Source organism: Sarcophilus harrisii, chromosome 1 (genome assembly GCF_902635505.1).
Source record: "Sarcophilus harrisii chromosome 1, mSarHar1.11, whole genome shotgun sequence".
Lineage (NCBI taxonomy): Eukaryota > Metazoa > Chordata > Mammalia > Dasyuromorphia > Dasyuridae > Sarcophilus > Sarcophilus harrisii.
The window spans coordinates 546216370-546236901 of NC_045426.1; the positions used below are offsets into that span (position 1 = coordinate 546216370).

Genomic DNA, 20532 nt, shown 5'->3' on the forward strand with positions numbered 1-20532 from the left:
TATGAATTTTGTTGTTATTTTTTCTAAGTCATTAAAATAATTTCTTGGGAGTCTGATTGGTATAGCACTAAATAAATAGATTAGTTTAGGGAGTATTATCATCTTTATTATTATATTTATTATATTCACTCGGCCTATCCAAGAGCACTTAATATTTTTCCAATTATTTAAATCTGACTTTATATGGAAAGTGTTTTGTAATTTTGCTCATATAATTCCTCACTTTCCTTTGGTAGATAGATTCCCAAATATTTTATGCTATCCACAGTTATTTTGAATGTAATTTCTCTTTGTATCTCTTGCTGTTGGATTTTGTTGGTGATGTATAAAAATGCTGAGGATTTATGTGGATTTATTTTGTATCCTGTAACTTTGCTAAAGTTGTGAATTATTTCTAATAGCTTTTTAGTAGAATCTCTGGGGTTCTCTAAGTATACCATCATATCATCTGCAAAAAAATGATAATTTGGTTTCCTCATTACCTACTCTAATTCCTTTAATCTCTTTCTCAACTCTTATTGCCAACATTAATTTTTCATGAGATTTTGAGTTCCAAATTTTTCTCCCTCCCTACTTTTCCTAAAACAGCCAGCAAAATGATATAAATTGTACATGTACAGTCATATTAAACATTTCCATATAAGTCATGTTGTGAAAGAAGAATCAGAACAAAAGGGAAAAACAATGGTAAAGGAAAAACAAAACATTGATCTGCAGTCAGATTCCATAGTTCTTTGGATATATATAGCATTTTCCATCACGGGTCCCTTAGATTGTCTTGGATCCTTGTATTACCAAGAAACGCTAAATCAATCATAGTTGATCACTGCATAATATTACTGTTACTGTGTATAAAGTCTTCCTGGTTTTGCTCTTCACTCAACATCAGTTCATATAAGTCTTTTCAAGTTTATCTGAAATCTACCAGCTCATGATTTCATATAGCACAATGGTATTCCATTCAAATCATATATTAGAGCTTGTTCAGCCGAATTCCCTAGTTGATTCAGGCATCCTCTCAGTTTCCAATTCTTTGCCACAAAAAAAGAGTTACTATCAATATTTTTGTACACATGAGTCCTTTTCCATTTTTTTTTTTTTTTTGACCTTAGAATATAGACCAGTAGTAGTATTACTGGATCAAGGAGTATGCAAAGCCCTATAACCCTTTGGACATGGTTCCAAACTATTTTCCAGAATGACTGGATAAGTTTACAACTTCATCAACAATGAATCAGTGTTTCAGTTTTCCCCACATCTTCTCCAACATTTATCATTTTCCATCATAAGTAGAATGGGCTCCCTTAGAAATGAGTCCTCCAATTCTGTTATCATTAGAAGTTTTTCCAATACAAAGTGAATCATCATAATTTGTCAGAAACATGAAGAGGTGATCTCTTCAGATATAGGTCTCTGAAGGCCTTTCCATTTCTGAAAATTTATGCTTCTGGATCCCTTTTTTCTCCTAATCTGGATATTCCCAATGAAATTTACAGTTATACTGCTATGTGCCCCTTTTTTTTTTATAGTTTTAAATATCCTTAGATCTCTTCCACTCTAAAAATTCTGAAGTTTGTGGTTTCCATTTTTATAAAATAATTTTGTGTCCTACTTTGGTACTTCTTGAATCTTGTAAAAAAAATTATTTAAAAAAAGTTTTCCCATTCCACCACTGCCTTCAAGCTCTCTTGTTAATGGAAATTGAAAGTCAAAGATGGTTACTAATTCCCCTCAAACTAGAACTGAAATCTCTTGGTACTGAAATGGGAGAAGAGATGGATTTAGATAATGATATTTGGGTAGCTGTTTTCTGTGCTCATTGGGGTCCCATTTTTCCCCACTGCTATGGGAGTTGACTATTGATTTGTGAAAATGAACAAAAAGGATGACAAGAACAACCACAAAAACCCAAGTGAAGGGCACTTTTTACAAAAAAGAGATGCAAAGATAATGCCATTTGATGTGGGTTTTTTAATATATGTGTGATAATGTCATAATTATGAGTTTTAACTTTTGGAAAGAATATATTCCATTACTTGACTCTTTTCAACAATGAGGTGATTCAAGGCAATTTCAATAGACTTGTGATTGAAAACACTATCTGCATCCAGAAAAATAACAATGGAGACTGAATGTGGATCAAAGCATAGTATTTTCACCTTTTTTATTGTTGTTTGTTTGCTTGAGTTTTTTCCCCTTAAGGTTTTTTCCCCTTTTGATCTGATTTTTCTTGTGTATCATGATGAATATGAACATGATGTTTAGAAGGATTGCACATTTTTAACCTATATTGGATTGCTTGCTGTCTAGGGGAGAGGAGAAAAATTTGAAACATAAGGTTTTGCAAAGATGAATGTTGAAAATTATTTTTGCATATATTTAGAAAAATAAAAGCTATTAAAAATGAAAAAAGAATATATTCCATTAATGTATATTGGATCTAACACAATAAGTTAAGATAACTGCTATCCTCTAGTAAGAGAAATAAAGGATACCTGATGTTTTCTCTTTTCTTTTTGAGAAGTGACAGGGAAAAAAGGAAGGAAATCTTTTCTAGGTGTTTCCACAGTGGCTTTATTTCTGGTTTAGGAATCATATTTATGTACTGCCGTTATATTGGATATTTTGGTATTTATTATGTTAATTGAATAGAGAATATGTTTTAGACATGTTTAATATATATCTGTTTGACTTATTTAAAATGATATATTTTGTTGTCTGCTGAATTGCAACAAAATTTCTTTTTTGTCTATTTACATTAGAGTTTTTTGTACTTTTATTAGTTATTGAAATATTGGGGGTATGAGAAAGATGAGGGGTTTAGGAAGATGATGACCTTCTGATTCAAGTATTTTCAGTTTGGTCCTCTGGCAACTTATCTCTTCTTATTACCAGCTGTTAATTGAAATCATTCATTTAGGAATATGGAAGGTTATGCAATTAGTTTCATATTTTAATTGATTTAAGAACTTTGAAACTAGCAGATTTTGAATAAAATTAGAAGTTACATATACACATATACCCTTTCTCAAAATACTGTAAATAAATAAATCTAAATTGTTGTGTTATTGGTCTGAGAAAGAGATCCTATAAATATCTCTTGCTTTTGACAAAGAAGACCTTAATGTTTCATTTTGTTTGCTCATCTATTTCCTCCAGCTGTCTGATTCCTTGGGAAACTATATTCTGGCATTCTTAATTGACATTGACATAGTAACAAATCAGTTGCATTCCCAGAGGCTTCACTTGGTTCAGAATAGGATTCAATTAAGAGAACTTGATCCAAAGATGTAAACTATTTTCACATACAGTTTTGAGAGGAAAATATTAATGTTTCATTCTTGATTCTTCTTAATTAAAGAATTTAAGTAATTCATATTTAAATTGCCCTGGTTAAAGGAAAATTATGTTAATCTGTCCAAAAGAGCATTTATATGAGTTTACTCAAGTGGTTCCAAAAATACAACATTGTAACATTTTGTGCTAATGCTGACATTCTTACACAGACCTGTCATTGTTAATGATTTAACTGGGAAAAAAAATATTATAGCAACTTTAGTCTGAGTTGGGCTACATGTGTTTTAATTTTATATGAAAAGCAAGTAAAATGCATTAAGGGTTTTTATAATATGATCTTGTTTAAATTTTTTAAAAATAGAATTTTCAATTATGAATAGATTATTTACAAATCATCATTTTGTTTTTATCTTTAAACAGGAAGGAACTTGAAGCCTACAAAGGTAATTTGTGCTTAATTTTAAACTTAAAAGTAGCTGTGTTTTAATTGATTTTTTTTTTCTTGGGAAGGGAAAAGGAAGGAAATAAGCATTTATATAGCACATATGTGTCAGGCTCTGTGCCAGGCACCTCACAAATGTTATCTCATTTGATCCTCACAATAGCCCTGAAAAGTTGTTGTCACCATTTTCCAGTTGAGAAAACTGACATTGTAAACAGAGGGTAAGTGACTTGCCCAGGGTCACATAGCCCTAATGGGTCAGAAACTGAATTTGAAGTCAGGACTTACTGACTCCAGGGGCTAGAGCCATAGCCATTGTACCACCTAGCTGCCCAAGAATGATAAGATGTATTTCTTTAAAAATAAATCCATTACATTTACATTAATAATGATTTTATAAATTTGAATTTAAACATTGATGGCTGTGGTACTTATAGTATTCAATACCTAGTTTGTACCAAGTAATAGTTTCTGCTAATGAGTATTTTAGGCATAATAGGCCAAGAAATACTAGCTCTGAGGCTAGTAATCTCCTGGGACATTCAGTTGTAAAAGAGTTTGAAAGTACTGAATAGATCATCATTTTCACTATTTCTCTTTTAGATGAGGAAGCTGAGGTCCAGAGAGGCTGGGAACAGGGCTCTGTCTCTCTGATTGCCAATTGTTATAAATTGTGAATAAATTATATTATCTTAGGTTAGCAGTCTCCAACCTTTACAAAAAGTGCGATCTGTTTTCCACTTTCTAACAGAGATAATAGATTTGGGGTACAGAATAAAGTATATTTTTGGATGTGGCTGATAGAGAAATTTGTTTTTCCTGACTGTGCATATTAGTCACAGATTCTGTTTTTCCTTTCTTATTTTAATTGAGAGGAAAGGGAGGTAAAAGATAGAGAAAATAAAATTTATTTTTATAAAATTTACAATAATGTAAATAAAAGAAAAATGTGGATGCAACAAATTTAGTGAAAACACTGCAGTGAGTGTTTATACCATGCTGATAAAATTAAGACTTTCTTTATTCCTTCTCTCCAGCCCTTCTTCCCTCCTTCCATTTCTTTTTTCTTCTTCCATTTTTTTAATATCAAAATCAAAATTTAGCCTCTTTGTCTGGAGGTTAAAACCATTATAAAAGTATGTGCAGTAAATAAAGAAAGCAGCAAATTCATCAGAGTAAGTGATGCCAGTTTCCCCAGCAGAGCTAGACCATGGGGAAACAGAAAGAAAAGCAGAACTAAATTCATCAGGTCCCAGCAGCACTACCAGCCAAGGATTTCACAAAATTCTTGCCTAGTAGATTGTTCAAATGAATCAGGCTGCAATTGTTCATGATCAAATTCAGTTCAGGGTTTTAGTCTTTCACTTGTCATCAGCTGGTCATTGGCACTGGTGGAGGGAGGATATCTCCTTTCTACTATTATTTGATCATCTTAAACTCCCCTCACAACTTCCACCCCAACCCTGGATTATATATTTTATTGTTGTTCAGGATATAGATTTTAATGTATATCACAGTCATTTTTAACACATTATTATAATCCACCTTTACCCGTTTGTGGGCTTTCTATAACATAAATATATAAAAATTTGATGCTTAGAATAAACGCTAGCATTTGAAAATATGACAATCATTAATTTAGACAAATTAAAGGAAAGCAAATTTATGAAAAGTCCTATTTATAAGGTATTTAGAAATAAGAAAACTTAGGTTTGTTTTTCTTTCTTTCTTTTTTATAATAGCTTTTAATTTTTCCAAATACATGCAAAGATAGTTTTCAGCATTCACCTTTGCAAAACATTATGTTCCAGATTTTTCTTCCTCTCTCCCTCTTTCCCCCCCTTCCCTAGACAGCAAGCAATCCCGGATTGTCATTTTGTAATGGGGGTTATTTGAAGTAGCTTTTGTTCAAAATAAATAAACACATCCTATCATTCAATTGCAAAAGTAGAGTGACTAATCTGGCTTCATGAAGAAGATATTACAACAATGAATTTTTAAAAGTAACTTGGTAATTATAAGAATTGTATCAATTCTAAAGCCTAGAGGAAACTGAACTGGTAAGAATGCTAAGTGATGCCTCAAAAATTATGTTTTTAGTTTTTGTTTTTTACCTTTGTTAGTGGAATGAAGAAAAAAACATTTAAAAATTCACCTCAAAGTAAATGGGATGATGATAGTAAATACAGAAGATAGAATCACTTTGCTTTATTTTGCTTCTTTTGTCTTTCAAAGAGATTAATTTTTTGAGTGATATAACAAGAATGGTTAACAGAAAGTTAAAATCCCAAATAAGTGAAGGAATAAGAGAGCACCAAGTTTTTTGTTTGTTTGTTTGTTTGAAATTCAGTTCCCCAGTTCCAGGTAAATTATATCCCAAGGTAGTGGGGAAAAATTGGCAGATGTGACTCTTGTCCTAAATAGTGGTCTCAGAAAGGTTGTGGAGAACAGTAGAGGGAGCACACAACTGGAGAAAGACAGATGTGCAGGTTTTTTAAAAACTTATTTTACTAATGAACAGGCTTTTCTTTTCCTTCCCTATAATGTTCAGGCTAGCTTTCTGGAGGGCCTTGGGACCAGCCTTGGTCTCAGCAGAATAATCACCATGAGAATAGTCAGGAATAAAGTCCAAAGTCTTTATTGTGTCCTTCAGTTTCCCAGTCTGAACCAGTTTCCCCCATAGTGCACGAAGATGGAGAGCCACCACAAGGCTGATCAAAGATAGAATCTGGCCTCTGGAGTCTGGACCCTGAAGTCTTTTCTGTGGCTGAGATCTCCACAGGCTGAGAGAGGTGGAATCCTCTGTGATTCCTTTAAATACTCCAGTACAATCACATCACTATCTCACACAGAGAATATCCAACCACACTTGAACATGTGCCAAACTGTCAGGAGAGCCATCACATCACCTATTAACCTTAAGTATATATACTTGACTAGAGTGAATACATCAATATCTAGAGAATCATTATCTCATCAACTATACTCAATCTTAAGTACACATTTTCAGAGTTCCAGCCCTCTACACTTCCCCATTGAGGGATGAGGGTGGGAATCTTGTAAAATATGCAGTCAAACAAAAAAAATTTACATTTACTATGTTAAAATAAAATTCCATTCTGTATTTCTTCCTCAGAAGGTAGACAGCATTTTTCACCACTAGTGTTCAAGAATTGTGGTTTATCATTACAGTGCTCAGAGATCATAAGTCTTTCATAGTTGTCTTTTCTAATGTATATAAGTTGTTATGCATTATACATATGTACATTAATGTCTGAATTATTCTCTTATTTCTGTTCATCTCACACTCATATCAATGCATATATGTATTCCCAGGTTTTTCTGAAACTGTTCCTTTTATTTCTTATAGTACAATGATGCTTCATTACATTCATATACCATAATTCATATACCAGCTCTTTTCCATTTGATAGGTAATTAGTTAGTTTCAGAGAAGCTATGAATATTTTTGTACATATTATAGGTCTTTTTCTTCTTTCTTTGATCTCTTTGAAGGATGTGCCTAATAGTGGTGTTCCTGGACCAGAGGGCATGTATAATTTAGCAAATTTGCGGTTGTTTTTCCAATTGGTTTTTAATTATGTCTGACTTTTCATGGCCTCATTTGGGGTTTTCTTGGCAAAGATACTGGATTGGTTGGCCATTTCCTTGTCCAGCTCATTTTATAGATGAGGAAACTGAGGCCAACAGTTATGCACCCAAGGTCACACAGCTAGTAATTGTCAGAGGATAGATTTGAATTCTTGAAGATTAATCTTTCTGTCTTCAGGTCCAACTTTCTAATCATTGGGCCATTCAAAATTGATAGAATTAATTCACAATTCTGTCAATATTGCATTGAAGTACCCATTTTCCCACAGCCTTTTCAATAATTGTTATTTTCCTTTTTGTTCAACTTTGCTAATTTAATGGGTATGAAGTGGAATCTCATGTTTGTTTTTATTTGCATTTTTTAAAGTAGTATTGATTGAGATATTTTTTCTTAAGATTTTTTAACAATTTGATATCTTCCATAGAAAATGCTTATTCATATCCTTTGACCATTTATCAATTGGGGAATAGCTCTTTTTCTCATACATTTGAATGTATATATGAGAAATGAAACCTTTACCAGTGAATCTTGCCATAATTTCTCCCCAAAGTTAACAGTTTTCCTGCTATTCTTTAACTTGTATTCAGTTTTACCCTCTTTAGAAAAAAAAAAGACCCTTGATTTTTTTTAATTGACAAAAAAAATCATCTTCTCTCCTTCATATTACCTAACCATTCACTTAACCCCATTTACCCTCTTCCTTACCCCACCCCCAAAAAAGAGAAAAACTTTGTAACCAATATGTATAATTGAGCAGATTCTGGCGTGTGTGTGTGTGTGTGTGTGTGTGTGTGTGTGTGTGTTTATGTGTATGTGTGTGTGTGTGAAAGAGAGAGATTCTTCAACATGAGATCATCACCTCTATCTAAGGAGGTAGGTAATATACTTTTATAACATATTGCCTGGAATTATAATTTGCCATTGTATCAATTTTAGGGTTTTTTTTTAAACCTATTTATAGCTAACTTGACTTGAAGTTGTGAAAGTATGCTCAGCAGTGGTGCTCTGGTTTTGATACAATTTGCTTCTGCTCCCCTGCCCCTTTTCTCTTTCCTATAGTTCACTCAAATTTATCCTTTCTTTCTTAAGGGGGCTTTTGTGGGGACTAATTCCTCTTCTAACATACTTTTCCTTCTTTTCCCCTCTTCCTCCTTTTTCTGTTGAGGGAAAAGTATTTTTGACTCCACCTATGTGTGTACATTTTTTCTCCCCTTTGACTAGTTCAAATGAAACTGAAGTTCAAATTTATCTATTCTTTTTATCTCTTTGTCAAGGTTTGAATATTCTTCAACTTAAGCACCCAGAATATCTGAGTTAATAAGTGAGGTTTTCTCTACTTTTTTCTCCCCTCTTCCCAGTGCATTCCTTTCCTCTCCTTTCCCTTTCACTTAAAATCATCAAAACATAACAAAGTATTCCTAGACTGTTTTATTTAACTCTGTAACCCCAATGATAATAGGGTTCTAAGGAGACACATAGATCATTACTCCATATGAGAATGTAAATTCTTGATCCTTGTTTAAAAATCTCCTATATTTATGCTTGCTTTAAATTAAACAACAACAGCTTTTTAATGGTTCTTTTGATTCCTGTATTTATATTTCTAAGTTTCTATTCAGTTTTGGTATTTTTTTCCCTTGGATTTCCCAATTGGGTCTTGGTCAGTTTTGTTTTCTAGATCTTTGTGGAGAAGAGCTCAGCTATATTATTTCCTTCCACTGTGCCATCTTGGCTGCTCTACAACCTGTAGATTTTCAAAAAAAGAAAAAGGATTGATGTCTAATAGCCATAGGCTAATGAGTTTGACTTCTATTCCTGGCTAAATTCTAAACAATCATTTTAAGGGTGTGGTTCATGAGCATTTAAGAAGGGAAGCAGTGATTACTTAAAAACTAGCCAAGACTTCATACTGAGTCTGAAAACATGTGTTATGTATTTACGTTAACTTTATAGAGATGGATAATGGAAGGTGTCCTTGAACTCCTGGAGTATAACCTCCTCTTGCCACAGAATCTGGAAGATTTTAGTCAGCTTTTGTATGAACAATGACCATTCCCACCCCTACCTTGTAAATCAGCTGATGTAGAGCCAGCCTCCAAATATTTGAAGGGCTGTCACTTGGAGGGAAGGATCAGAAAAAAAATGTTTAGCTTTGCTCCAAAGAAAAATAAAGATCCACAGTGGGAAGTTGTGAGAGACAGATTTTGGTTCTAGGAAGAGCTGTCTGAAAAGAGGAATGGGATACTTCATAGGGCAGTGGGTTTTCTTGCTTTTCTTTTTCCCCAGAGAAAGTCTTCAAGCAGAGTTTGAATAACCACTTTTTTGTGGAATTTATGTTCAATAATGGACTAATAGAAGGCCTTTGAACTGAAGTCCCTTACAAATCTGAGCTGTAGTGATTCTTTACCTATAGAGCAGCCATTGTATTAGCCTCTTACCTGAGAATCACCCAGATTTCTGTGAGAGTTACAGATTGTTTTACCACCTAGCTTGCTACTTCATTTCTTGACTTTTCTCTTTTTTGGCATCATCTTTTATTTTGGCTTATCACATTTTTTTCAGTCTTTCTTTTGTTTTTTGTTTTTTCCTTTTTATTAAAAAAAAAAACAGAAAACAAAACTATTTTCTTCTTCTTGTGTTCCAAAAGTTCTATTTTTTTTTTTCCTGCATCTTTTGTATAATACCTCTCTCCAAGGTAGGAGATTACATATATTATTCACTTTTTTTTTTTTTTTTTTGGTCAAAAACTGTGATGGAATTCCCCTTGAGGAAATTCCCTCTACCAAAACACATCAGTAACTTGCAATTATGCAAGTTGTAGTCTTAGATGGTAGCCTGGGGCACTAAGATTTTAAATGACTAGTGCATGGTTATACAGTGTATGTGATACACAGGACTTAAACAAAATTATTCCAGACTCCAAGCCCTTTCTACCACATCATAGTTGTCTTTCCTCCCATGTCTGCTGGCTATGTAATCAACCTCTGTGCTTCTTAAATTCCTATAAATTCAAAATCTGTAAAATTGAAAGGCTATATGTTTTCTAGGGTTCATTCCAGTGCTTTTAAAGTCCTGATGAAGTCCTATCTCCTTTTTCAGGAATCATCAAAAAGAAAGAAATGAAAAATGATTTTTAGCATTTCTGGTACATTTTTGGTTAAAGGGCAAGAAATAAAGGACAAATTTTCTTATTTTTGATACCCAAGATCCTTTAATATGCAGGTCTAGTACATCTACAATTTCACATTAGTCTATATTTCCAGAGAATAATTGTTTCCATGGCTATGGAAATTGGAATGAATGACTTGAAATAACCTTTGGTTTATTTTTATTATACCCTTTATATTTTCCACTAGTCATTCAGTATCATAAGCTATGTGCCATCCTTGACTCCTCACTTTCTCTATCCAATATGTTGTTGCCAAGGCCTATTGATTTCACCTTTATAATGTCTTTTACATAAGCATGCTTTTCTCTTCTGATATCATCTCCACCTTCATATAAACCCTGTTACCTCTTGCCTAGACTATTGTTATAGGCCACTTAATGGTCTCCCTGCCTCTAGGCTCCCCCGACTCTAGTCAGCTCTAATTATATCACCCCCTACTCACATTCAAGACTATACTATCCTGTCACTTCAAGGATCAAATATAAAATCCGATGGCATTTGAAGCCCTTCAGCTTGCCTGCATCCCCACCTTTCTAATCTTCTTTTACCTTAGAAACTTTCCATGTATTCTTTAATTTATTGACGATGCTATTTCTATAACAAAACACTCCATCTCCTGATTCCAGGCATTTTTGCTGAGAACTATACTTGGAATGTTTCATGTTTGCCTTGCTCATTACATACTTCTGGTTTCCTAGCTTCCTTCAAATCTCTGCTAAATTCCCTACCAGAAATTTCTTAATCTCCCTTAATTCTAGTGTCCACGCCAACAAGTTATTTACAATTTATCCTCTATATGTCTTGTTTTTATATGGTTGTATAGATGCTGTTTATGTTTATGTGTGCTTCATTTGACAATTTTAGAATTTCTGTACTTAAAGAGAAAGACATAAAAGCTTCTTGCCACGATAGCTTTAATTTTGCTATTATTCTTATTTGTTTAGAATAGATACCTAAGTTTCTCTTTGACCAGCTACTTTCTCAAGCGATTGTAGCAAATTATCAAGCTTATAGTCAGATTTTTGAGGCTAATGTTACTTGAATGGTTTTATATTGTGGTCTCTTTCTTAGCATAGTTTTTTTACATTCAAATTGAGAACAACCAGTTGCAAGTAAAGAAAAACAATTCAAAAAATATAAATTCCCACAAAGTGTTCTTTCCCTCTGTCTTTTTGGTTGACTAGTTTAGCTTACATAACAAGCTAAAAGTAAAAATAACAATTAAGTTAACGTGAACAGACAGAGAAGGACACAGATTATATAAAATGTCAGTTTGATTCCCTTCTTAACAGTGGCAACATTTGAAGAGCTCACATTTATCTAGCACTTAAAGTTTTGTAAAATGCTTTTTGTGTTCATTGTTTCCCTAAGGAACTATATATCAGAAAAACCTAGAAAATGTCAAAAGTTAAATTTAGACACTAAATATCCTATTTAAACACCAATCCCTATAGAGATGCCATGTTGGGCAGCAGCACATCAAATTTACTTAAATTTAATTAAAGCACTGGGGAAAAAAAAACCCTAAATTGATTTAAGGCAGTTATAATGTTACATGGAGTTATATTAGTAAATGGTTTTATATGTATTTCCCCTTTTGTATTTTGACAGTTTCAGTTTAAAATGAGTAAGTGATACAAAGATGGAACGGGAAAACCAGAAACTTAACTGGTAGCCCAAGATATTGGTAAAGACTTTCTTTTAATCTTCTAAATATATTCCAGGATGTTTTTTTTTTTTCCCTTTGTTATTTCCTTATCACCAAATGTAGTCTGACCAAAGAATAGGATAATAGAACTTTGTTTGCAACAGTGTGCTTCTATAAACATAAGCTAAAATTGCATTATGTATTTTTGCTGCCACAAAAGTTCCACCTCCATGATCCAAAACTCTGAAATTCCTCAGTCTGACCTTTGTCTCTTATGTTTTCTTCTCTTTCTGTGTATTACGTCACCTCATCTAAACCTATTTTAAATCCTCATTCTAATTTCTAGAACATAATTCCATCCTTCTATATCTTTCCCTAGCCTTATCCCCATTTGCACAATACTATTAACCAGATAAACATTATACTGTCTTTCTACCCGTAAATATTTTGCCCCTCTGTCTTATTACTTATTATTATTATATCCAATCCATCTCTCTCCTTTTCAAGTATACTTGTATGCTGCTGAATGTTGCTAGTCATACAAGCAGGATTACTCTGTTTACTATAAATTTGTTGGCTAATCTCTATAGGACCCCAACAGCTCCATAGAAAATGTTTTATTCTTTTCTGATTAGCTGTCATATTTCATACGGCTTCTATTCCAAAGCTTATCTCTTTAAGTCATCTGTAAATAATCTCCATAACCACTGTTTTGACAAAAACCTCACCTTGTACTTTACTTTAAAAATTGAGGTCATTTATGACAAGATCCTTATCCTTAATTCTATATCTCATGTATATTCCTTCATAAATATGTCTTATTCTCTCTTCTTTTGTTTCAGTCTCTGGGAAAAAAGTAAACCTTCTTGCTAAGTTTTTCTCCTCTACTTGTATCTCAGATCCCATTCCTTCTCGGCTCCCTAGAAAACCTGGCCCATCAGTCATTCCACCCCCTCTCCCCATATTATCAATCTCTATCTACTAACTCCTTCCTTGCTGCCTACAGATCTTACTCATCCCTCATTAATTTTTCCAGTAGTTTTTTATTTTTCTAAATACACGCAAAAGTAGTTTGCATCCAACTTTGCAAAACTTTGTGTTCCAAATTTTTCTCCCTTACTCCTCACTTCCCAAGACAACCAGCAATCTGATATAGATTAAACATGTGCAATTCTTCTCAACATATTTCCATATTTGTTATGCTGCACAAGAAAAATCAGGTCAAAAGGGGGAAAAAAAACCACAAGAGGAAAAAATAAGTTAATAACAAAAAAGATGAAAAACTATGCTTTCATCTACATTCAGTCTCCATAGTTCTGTCTTTGAATGTAGATGGGCTCTCTCCATCACAAGTCTGTTTGAATTGGCCTGAATCATCTCACTGTTGAAAAAATCCATCAGAATTGATCATTGTATAATCTTGTTGTTACCATGTACAATGTTCTCTTGTTTCTTCTCAGTTCACTCAGCATCAGTTCAATGTAAGTCTTTCCAGGCTTTTCTAAAATCATCCTGCTGATTGTTTCTTCTAGAACAATAATATTGAATGTACACCATCTTATTCAGCCATTCCCCCAATGATGGGCATCCAGTCAATTTCCAGCTCCTTGCCACTAAAAATAGAGCTTCTACCAACAATTTTGCACATATGGGGTCTTTTCCCTTTTTAATGATCTTTTTATGATACAGATCTAGTACAGACACTGATGAATCAAGACACTGATGGATATACATAGTTTGATAGACCTTTGGGCATAGTTCCAAATTGTTCTCCAGAATAGTTGCATCTATTCATAACTCCACTAACGATGCATTAATGTCCTAGTTTTCCACATTCTTTCCAACATTCATCATTATCTTTTTGAATCATCTTAGCCAATCTGAGAGGTTGTAAGGTACCACAATACCTCAGAGTTGTCTTAATTTGCATTTCTCTAATCAATAGTGATTGAGAGTATTTTTCCATATGACTAGAAATGGCTTTAATTTCTTCTTCTGAAAATTGTTCATATCCTTTGATCATTTATCAATTGGGGAATGGCTTGTATTCTTATAAATTTGAGTCAATTTTCTATATATTTTAGAAATAAGGCCTTTATCAGAAACACTGGCTAATCTCCCCCCCAGCTTTCTGCTTCCCTTCTAATTTTGGCTGCATTGATTTTGTTTGTGAAACAACTTTTTAATTTGATGTAATCAAAATTATCCATTTTGCATTTCGTAATGTTTTCTTAATTCTTCTTTGGCCACAAATTCCTTTCTTCTCCACAGATCTGAGAGGTAGACTAGCTCTTGTTTTTCTAATTTGCTTACAGAATCACACTTTATGAAACAACCAACAGGATGATTTCACAGAGGCCTGAAGAGACTTACATGAACTGATTGTAAGTGAAATGAGCAAAACCAAGAGATTGTCATACATGGCAACAAGATTATACAATGATCAGTTCTGATGGATGTGGCTCTCTTCAACAATGAGATGATTCAAACCAGTTCCAATTGTTCAGTAATGAGAGAGCCATCTCCATCCAGAGAGAGGATTGTGGGAACTGAGTGTGGTTCACAACATAGCATTTTTGTTGTTTTCTTGCATTTTATTTTGCTTCTCTTTTTTTTTTTCTAGTATGATTTGATTTTTCTTGTGCAGCACAATAATTGTATAAATATGCATGCATATATTGGATTTAACGTATATTTCTATAATGTTTAACATATATTAGACTACTTGCCATCTAAGGGAGGGCATGGGGGGAGAGGGGGAAGTGGAACACAAGATTTTGCAAAGGCTAATGTTGAAGAATTGTCCATGAGTATGTTTTGAAAAATTAAAAAAAAAAAAACTTTAATTTAAAAAAAATCACACTTTATGTCTAAATCATGAACCTATTTTGACCTTATTTTGATAAAGAGAATCGGTTGCCTAGTTTCCACCATGCTATTTTACAGTTTTCCCAGTGATTTTTGTCAAATCGTGAGTTCTTATCCCAAAAGCTGGAGTCTTTGGATTTATCAACCACTCAGTTACTATAGTCATTGACTGTTGTATCTTGTAAATCTAACCTATTCCACTGATCCACTACTCTGTTTCTTAGCCAGTATCAAATGGCTTTGATGACTGCTACTTTATAATACGCCTTCTTTTATGTTTTTTTTTAATCATTTCCCTTGAAATTCTTGACATTTTCTTTTGTTCCTCCATATGAATTGTTATTTTTTACTAGTTCTATAAAATAATTTCTTGGCACTTTGGTTTGGCACCAAGTGGATTAATTTAGGTAAAACCATCATTTTTATTATTTTAGCCTATCCATTAGCACTTAATATTCTTCCAGTTGTTTAGACTTAACTTTATTTGTGTGAAAAGGGTTTTGTAATTGTGTTCATATAGTCCTTGGCTTTGTCTTGGCAAATAGAGTCCCAAGTATTTTATATCTACAATTATTTTAAATAAGATCTCTCTGTCTCTTGCTGCTGGGTTTTATTGGTACAATACTGAATAATAGAGATAATAATGGGCAACCTTTTTTCACTCTTGAATTTGCTTCTAGCTTATCTCCATTACATATGGTACATGCTAATGGTTTTTAGATGGATGCTACATATCATTTTAAAGAAAACTGTTTCTGTGCCCTCTAGTGTTTTTCTATTAGTACTGGGTGTTGTATTTTGTCAGATGCCTTTTCTGCATCTATTGAGATAATCATATGATTTCTATAAGTTTTGTTATTGAAATGGTCAGTTATGCTGATAGTTTTCCTGATGTTGAACTAGCCCTGCATTCCACTTGGTCATAGTGTTACCCATCCTTTAAAAGCATTCACTCGATCCTGCCATCCCCTTAAACTCAACCTATTTTTCTCATCCCTTTTATAACCAAACTCTTAGAAAAAAAAAATTATACTCATTGTTGACCTTTCTCCTTCCTAGTTACTTTGTTCTTTCTGGGTTTGGTTTTTTGTTATTGTTGTTGTTGTTGTTGATGATGTTGTTTTTTTGGCATTGTTCTCTCCTTCTCTTTCTGCCAGCCTGAACACTTTTTCTAATTACCCTTTGCTAGATAATCATATACCTCTTGCCCACAGCATGCAGATATACCTTAGGGCTCTGTCCTGCTTCCTATATTCCTACAATCTCTCTCTACTCTGTTCAGCTCAATTATCATCTAATTGATAGCTATGGGCTAAATTATCATCTCTGTGCAGATGAATATCAAATCTATATGTTCACTTCTAATTTCCCTTCTGAATTCCTGCCTTTTTAAAATTTGGTATGTTATTTTTCCCCCAATTACATGTAAAAATAATTTTTGACATTCACTTAAAAATTTTTTGAGTTCTAAATTCTTTCTCTCTCTCCCTTCATTGAGAAAGTAAGCAGTTTGACATAGGTTATTTATGTGTAGTCATACAAAACATATTTCTATAGTAGTTATGTTGTGAAAGAAAACATAAACCAAAAAAGAAAGAAAAATAAAGTAAAATAAAATATATTTTTCAATCAATATTCAGATCTCCTCAGTTCTTTATCTGAAGATGGATAGCATTTTTCATCATATGTCCTTAGGAATTGTCTTAGGGTCATTGTATTCCTGAGAATAGCTAAATCATTCACAATTAATCATTATACATTATACAGTATTGCTATTACTATATAAAGTTTTTCTCACTTCACTTTGCATCAGTTTATGTAAATTTTTCCAGACTCTTCTGAGACTATCCTGCTTGATATTTCTTACAGCACAGTAGTCTTCCATTCCATTTATAGTCTTCACCTTGGTCAGCCATTCTCTAGTTGATGGACATCCTATCAATTTAAAGTCCTTTGCCATCACCAAAAGAGCTGCTGTAAACAGCTGTGTGTAGATTCTTTCCCCCCCTTTTTTTTTTTTTTTAAATTTTCTTGGCATTCAAACTTATTAGTGATATTGTTTGGTCAAAGGATATGCATGGCTTTGAATGTAATTCCAAATTACTCTACAGAATTGTTGAATCAGCTCACAACTACACCAACAGTACATTAATATCTCAATTTATCCATATCTCCTCCAATATTTGTTATTTTCCTTTTCTGTCATATTAGCCAATTTGGTACCTCAGAGTAGTTAGTAATGATTTAAAGAATTTTATCCTATCCATTCCTATCCTATCCTATCCATTCTCAAAAGTGTTTTATCTCTGGCTACTACTTCCTTCAATCCACCTTTCCTTCTATAACCCCTTCCCCTTCTCTAAACCCCTTTCTTTCCCATTTTCCTGTAAGGTGAAATAAATTTTTACATCCAGCTGAGTGTGGATGTTATTCCCTCTTTGACTGAGGGTGTATGTTATTCCCTCTGAGCCAGTTCCAATGACAGTAAGGTTCATATGCTTCTACCACTTCTTCCCTCATGTTCCATTCTTATTATAAAAACATTTTTCATGTCTTTTATGTAATATAATTTACCTCCGTCTCCCTTCTTTCAATATATTCTTCTTTCTCACCCATTCATTTTATTTTTTAAGAAATTTTTTAAAAAGTATTCAATTCAGACCCATGTTTTCTTCTTAACTCCTTCAAATTCTTCAATTCAGTTCTTAGGCATTACAAGTATCATCTTCCCATATAGGAGTGTAAAAATTTAACTTTATTGAATTCCTCATGAATTTTCTTTTCTCTTTATCTTTTTATGATTCTCTTTAGTTTTGTATTTGAAAGTTAAATTTTCTATTCATCTGTGGTCTTCTCAAAAGGAATTTTTAAAAGTCCTCTATTTTATTTAATGTTCATTCCCACCCCCTAAAGAATTCTACTCAAGTTTTGCTGTGTAGATGATTTTTGGTTGTAATTCTAACTCCTTTGGGAGCCTTCAGAATATCAGATCCCAAACCTTCCAGACCTTTCATGTAAAAGCTACTAAGCCTTGTATTATACTGATTGTGGCTCTATGATATTTGAATTTTTTTCATTCAGGCTGCTTACAGTATTTTTTTCTTGACCTAGGAGCTCCATAATTTGACTGTCATATTCCTGGGAGTTGTCATTTAGGGATCTCTTTCAGAAGGTGATTGGTAGATTCTTTAATTTTTTTTTTTAATTAAAGCTTTTTATTTACAAAACATATGCCTGGGTGATTTTTCAACATTGGCCTCTGCAAAATCTTGTGTTCTAAATTTTCCCCTCCTTCTCCTCAAACCCTCCCCTAGATGGCAGGTAATCCAATACATGTTAAATATGTTGAAAATATATGTTAAATCCAATATGTATGCATATTTATACAATTATCTTACTGCACAAGAAAAATTAAATCAAAAAGGAAAAAAAACTGAGAAAGAAAACAAAATGCAAGCAAACAACAACAGAAAGATTGGAAATATTATGTTGTAGTCCAGACTCAGTTCCCATAGTCCTCTCTCTGGGTATAGATGGCTCTCTTCATCACAAAATTATTAGAACTGATCTAAGATTCTTTAAATTTCTATTTAACTCCCTGGTTCTAGTATATCATCACAGTTTTCCTTGATAATTTCTTGGAAAATGATGTCCAGGATCCTTTTTTTTTGTCTTTTTTTTTTTAGGTGGTTCAGTAATCCTTATATTTTCTCTCCTTTATCTATTTTCCAGATCAGTTGTTTTTCCAATGACATATTTCACAATTTATTTTATTTTTTTTCATTCTTTTGATTTTGTTTTATTACTTCTTGATTTCTCATGAAGTCATTAACTTCTGTTTGTCCAATTCTAATTGTTAAAGATTTATTTTCTTCATTTAGCTTTTGTGCTTCTTTTTCCATTTGGCCAGTTCTACTTTTTAAGGTGTTCTTCTCATCATTGGATTTTTATATCTCTTTTATCATTTGGCCTATTACTTTTTTATGATATTTTCTTTAGTATCTACTTCTCTTTTTTTACCAAGCTGTTGACTTTTTTCATTATTTTCTTGTATCACCCTCAATTCTTTTCTAATTTTTCCTGTCTCTTATTTGACTTTTGAAGCCCTTTTTAAGCTTCTCCAGGAATTCTTTTTGACCCTGTGACCAATTCACATTCTTCTTTGAGGCTTTGGATATAATAGTTTTCATTTTGTTGTCCTCTCGGTTTGTGTTTTGATATTCCCTATCAGTATAGTAACTTTCTGTGGTCTGGACTTTTTGTTGCTTTTGTTATTGTTTACTCATTCTTTCCAGCCTATTTCTTGACTTGTAACTTTATGTTAAAATTGCATTCTTCTCTGAGTTGGGAGGAGTATGGAGGATTGTCCCAAGCTTCAGGATTTTTTGTGCAGCTTTTTTTAGAGCTAGTTCTGGGAGTCTGTTAGTTTTCATTTCTTCCATTGTGGTATGAGCTAATGAGAGCTGTGTTTACTACTTTGCTGTCTTGTTCTGTGTTCTGCAAGTTATCGCAAGCATTCTTTTCTTCCCTGTAAGTGTTACTAGGGTGTCTGCTGCCCTCTGGTTGTAAGCTCTGGTATGCTAGGATCCAGTCCTGGACCCAGTGCCAGCAAAGCATTCCTTTCAATCTCCTGACCGGTTTTCCAATCTGAAAAATTAAAGTTTTACCATCTATGAACTGAGAGCTCTAGAAACAGTTGTTGCTGTGGCTGATTCTGACACCTCCAAGGCCTGCTCCTGGTTTCCTGGCGCAAGGTCTGTACTGGTACAGGCTGTACCAGACTGTGTTCAACTCTTTCAGTCCTGTGCAACAGACCTTTCCTGCCAACCTAATAAATTGTCTTAGACCAGAAAATTATTTCCTTTTGTCATTTTGTGGGTTTTAGTCATTAGTGTCACAGACAAGCAGGTGTCATTCAGCAAGGTACATGAAAAGTGGATGTTACTAACACAGGGTTCTTGGTAGATTCATTCAAGAACACAGGGAAGGAGAACTGGCAAGGAAAAAGGGCTAATATCTTAGGATAGAGACAACTTTTTACAAGGAAAACTAAGCCTAAAAAACCTATGGGTTCTTTAGTACTACCCCCACTCATGACAAACAAAATATAAATGAAAACAACTGAAATTTTATCTCACACCCACTCAATGGGCAAACATGATGAAACATTGAAGGGATTGTAGGAAGAAAAACATACTAATACACTGCTGGTGGAACTGTGAAGTGATCCAACTGTTCTGCTAAACAATTTAAAATTATACCAGAAAAGTAATTAAAGTGCTCATACCTTCTGACACAGGGGGAATTCTACTGAAGTCAGTTACAGAAAGAAAAGTCCAATGTATATATTAGAATATTCAGAATTTCAAGCAATAGAAAAAAAGACAGAAACGGAATCAGATTAAAATTCAGGGGAAATATTTAACAAAATAAATTAATTAATAAAAAGAAATATATAAACATAAAATATATAAATACGCAGCTTACGAGGATCT

At 33.3% G+C, this 20532-nt stretch overlaps 1 protein-coding gene across 4 annotated transcripts in view; it reads left to right on the forward strand.

Annotated features, from left to right (window-relative positions):
• The window catches only part of DTNBP1 (dystrobrevin binding protein 1), a 159343-nt gene that overhangs the window by 85467 nt on the left and 53344 nt on the right, over positions 1-20532 (forward strand). For all 4 annotated transcript variants that reach the window (XM_031946824.1, XM_031946827.1, XM_031946825.1 and 1 more), the window contains one exon: positions 3718-3740. In XM_031946824.1, coding sequence (XP_031802684.1) covers positions 3718-3740 — 23 coding nt within the window. The remainder of the gene's footprint in view (positions 1-3717; positions 3741-20532) is intronic.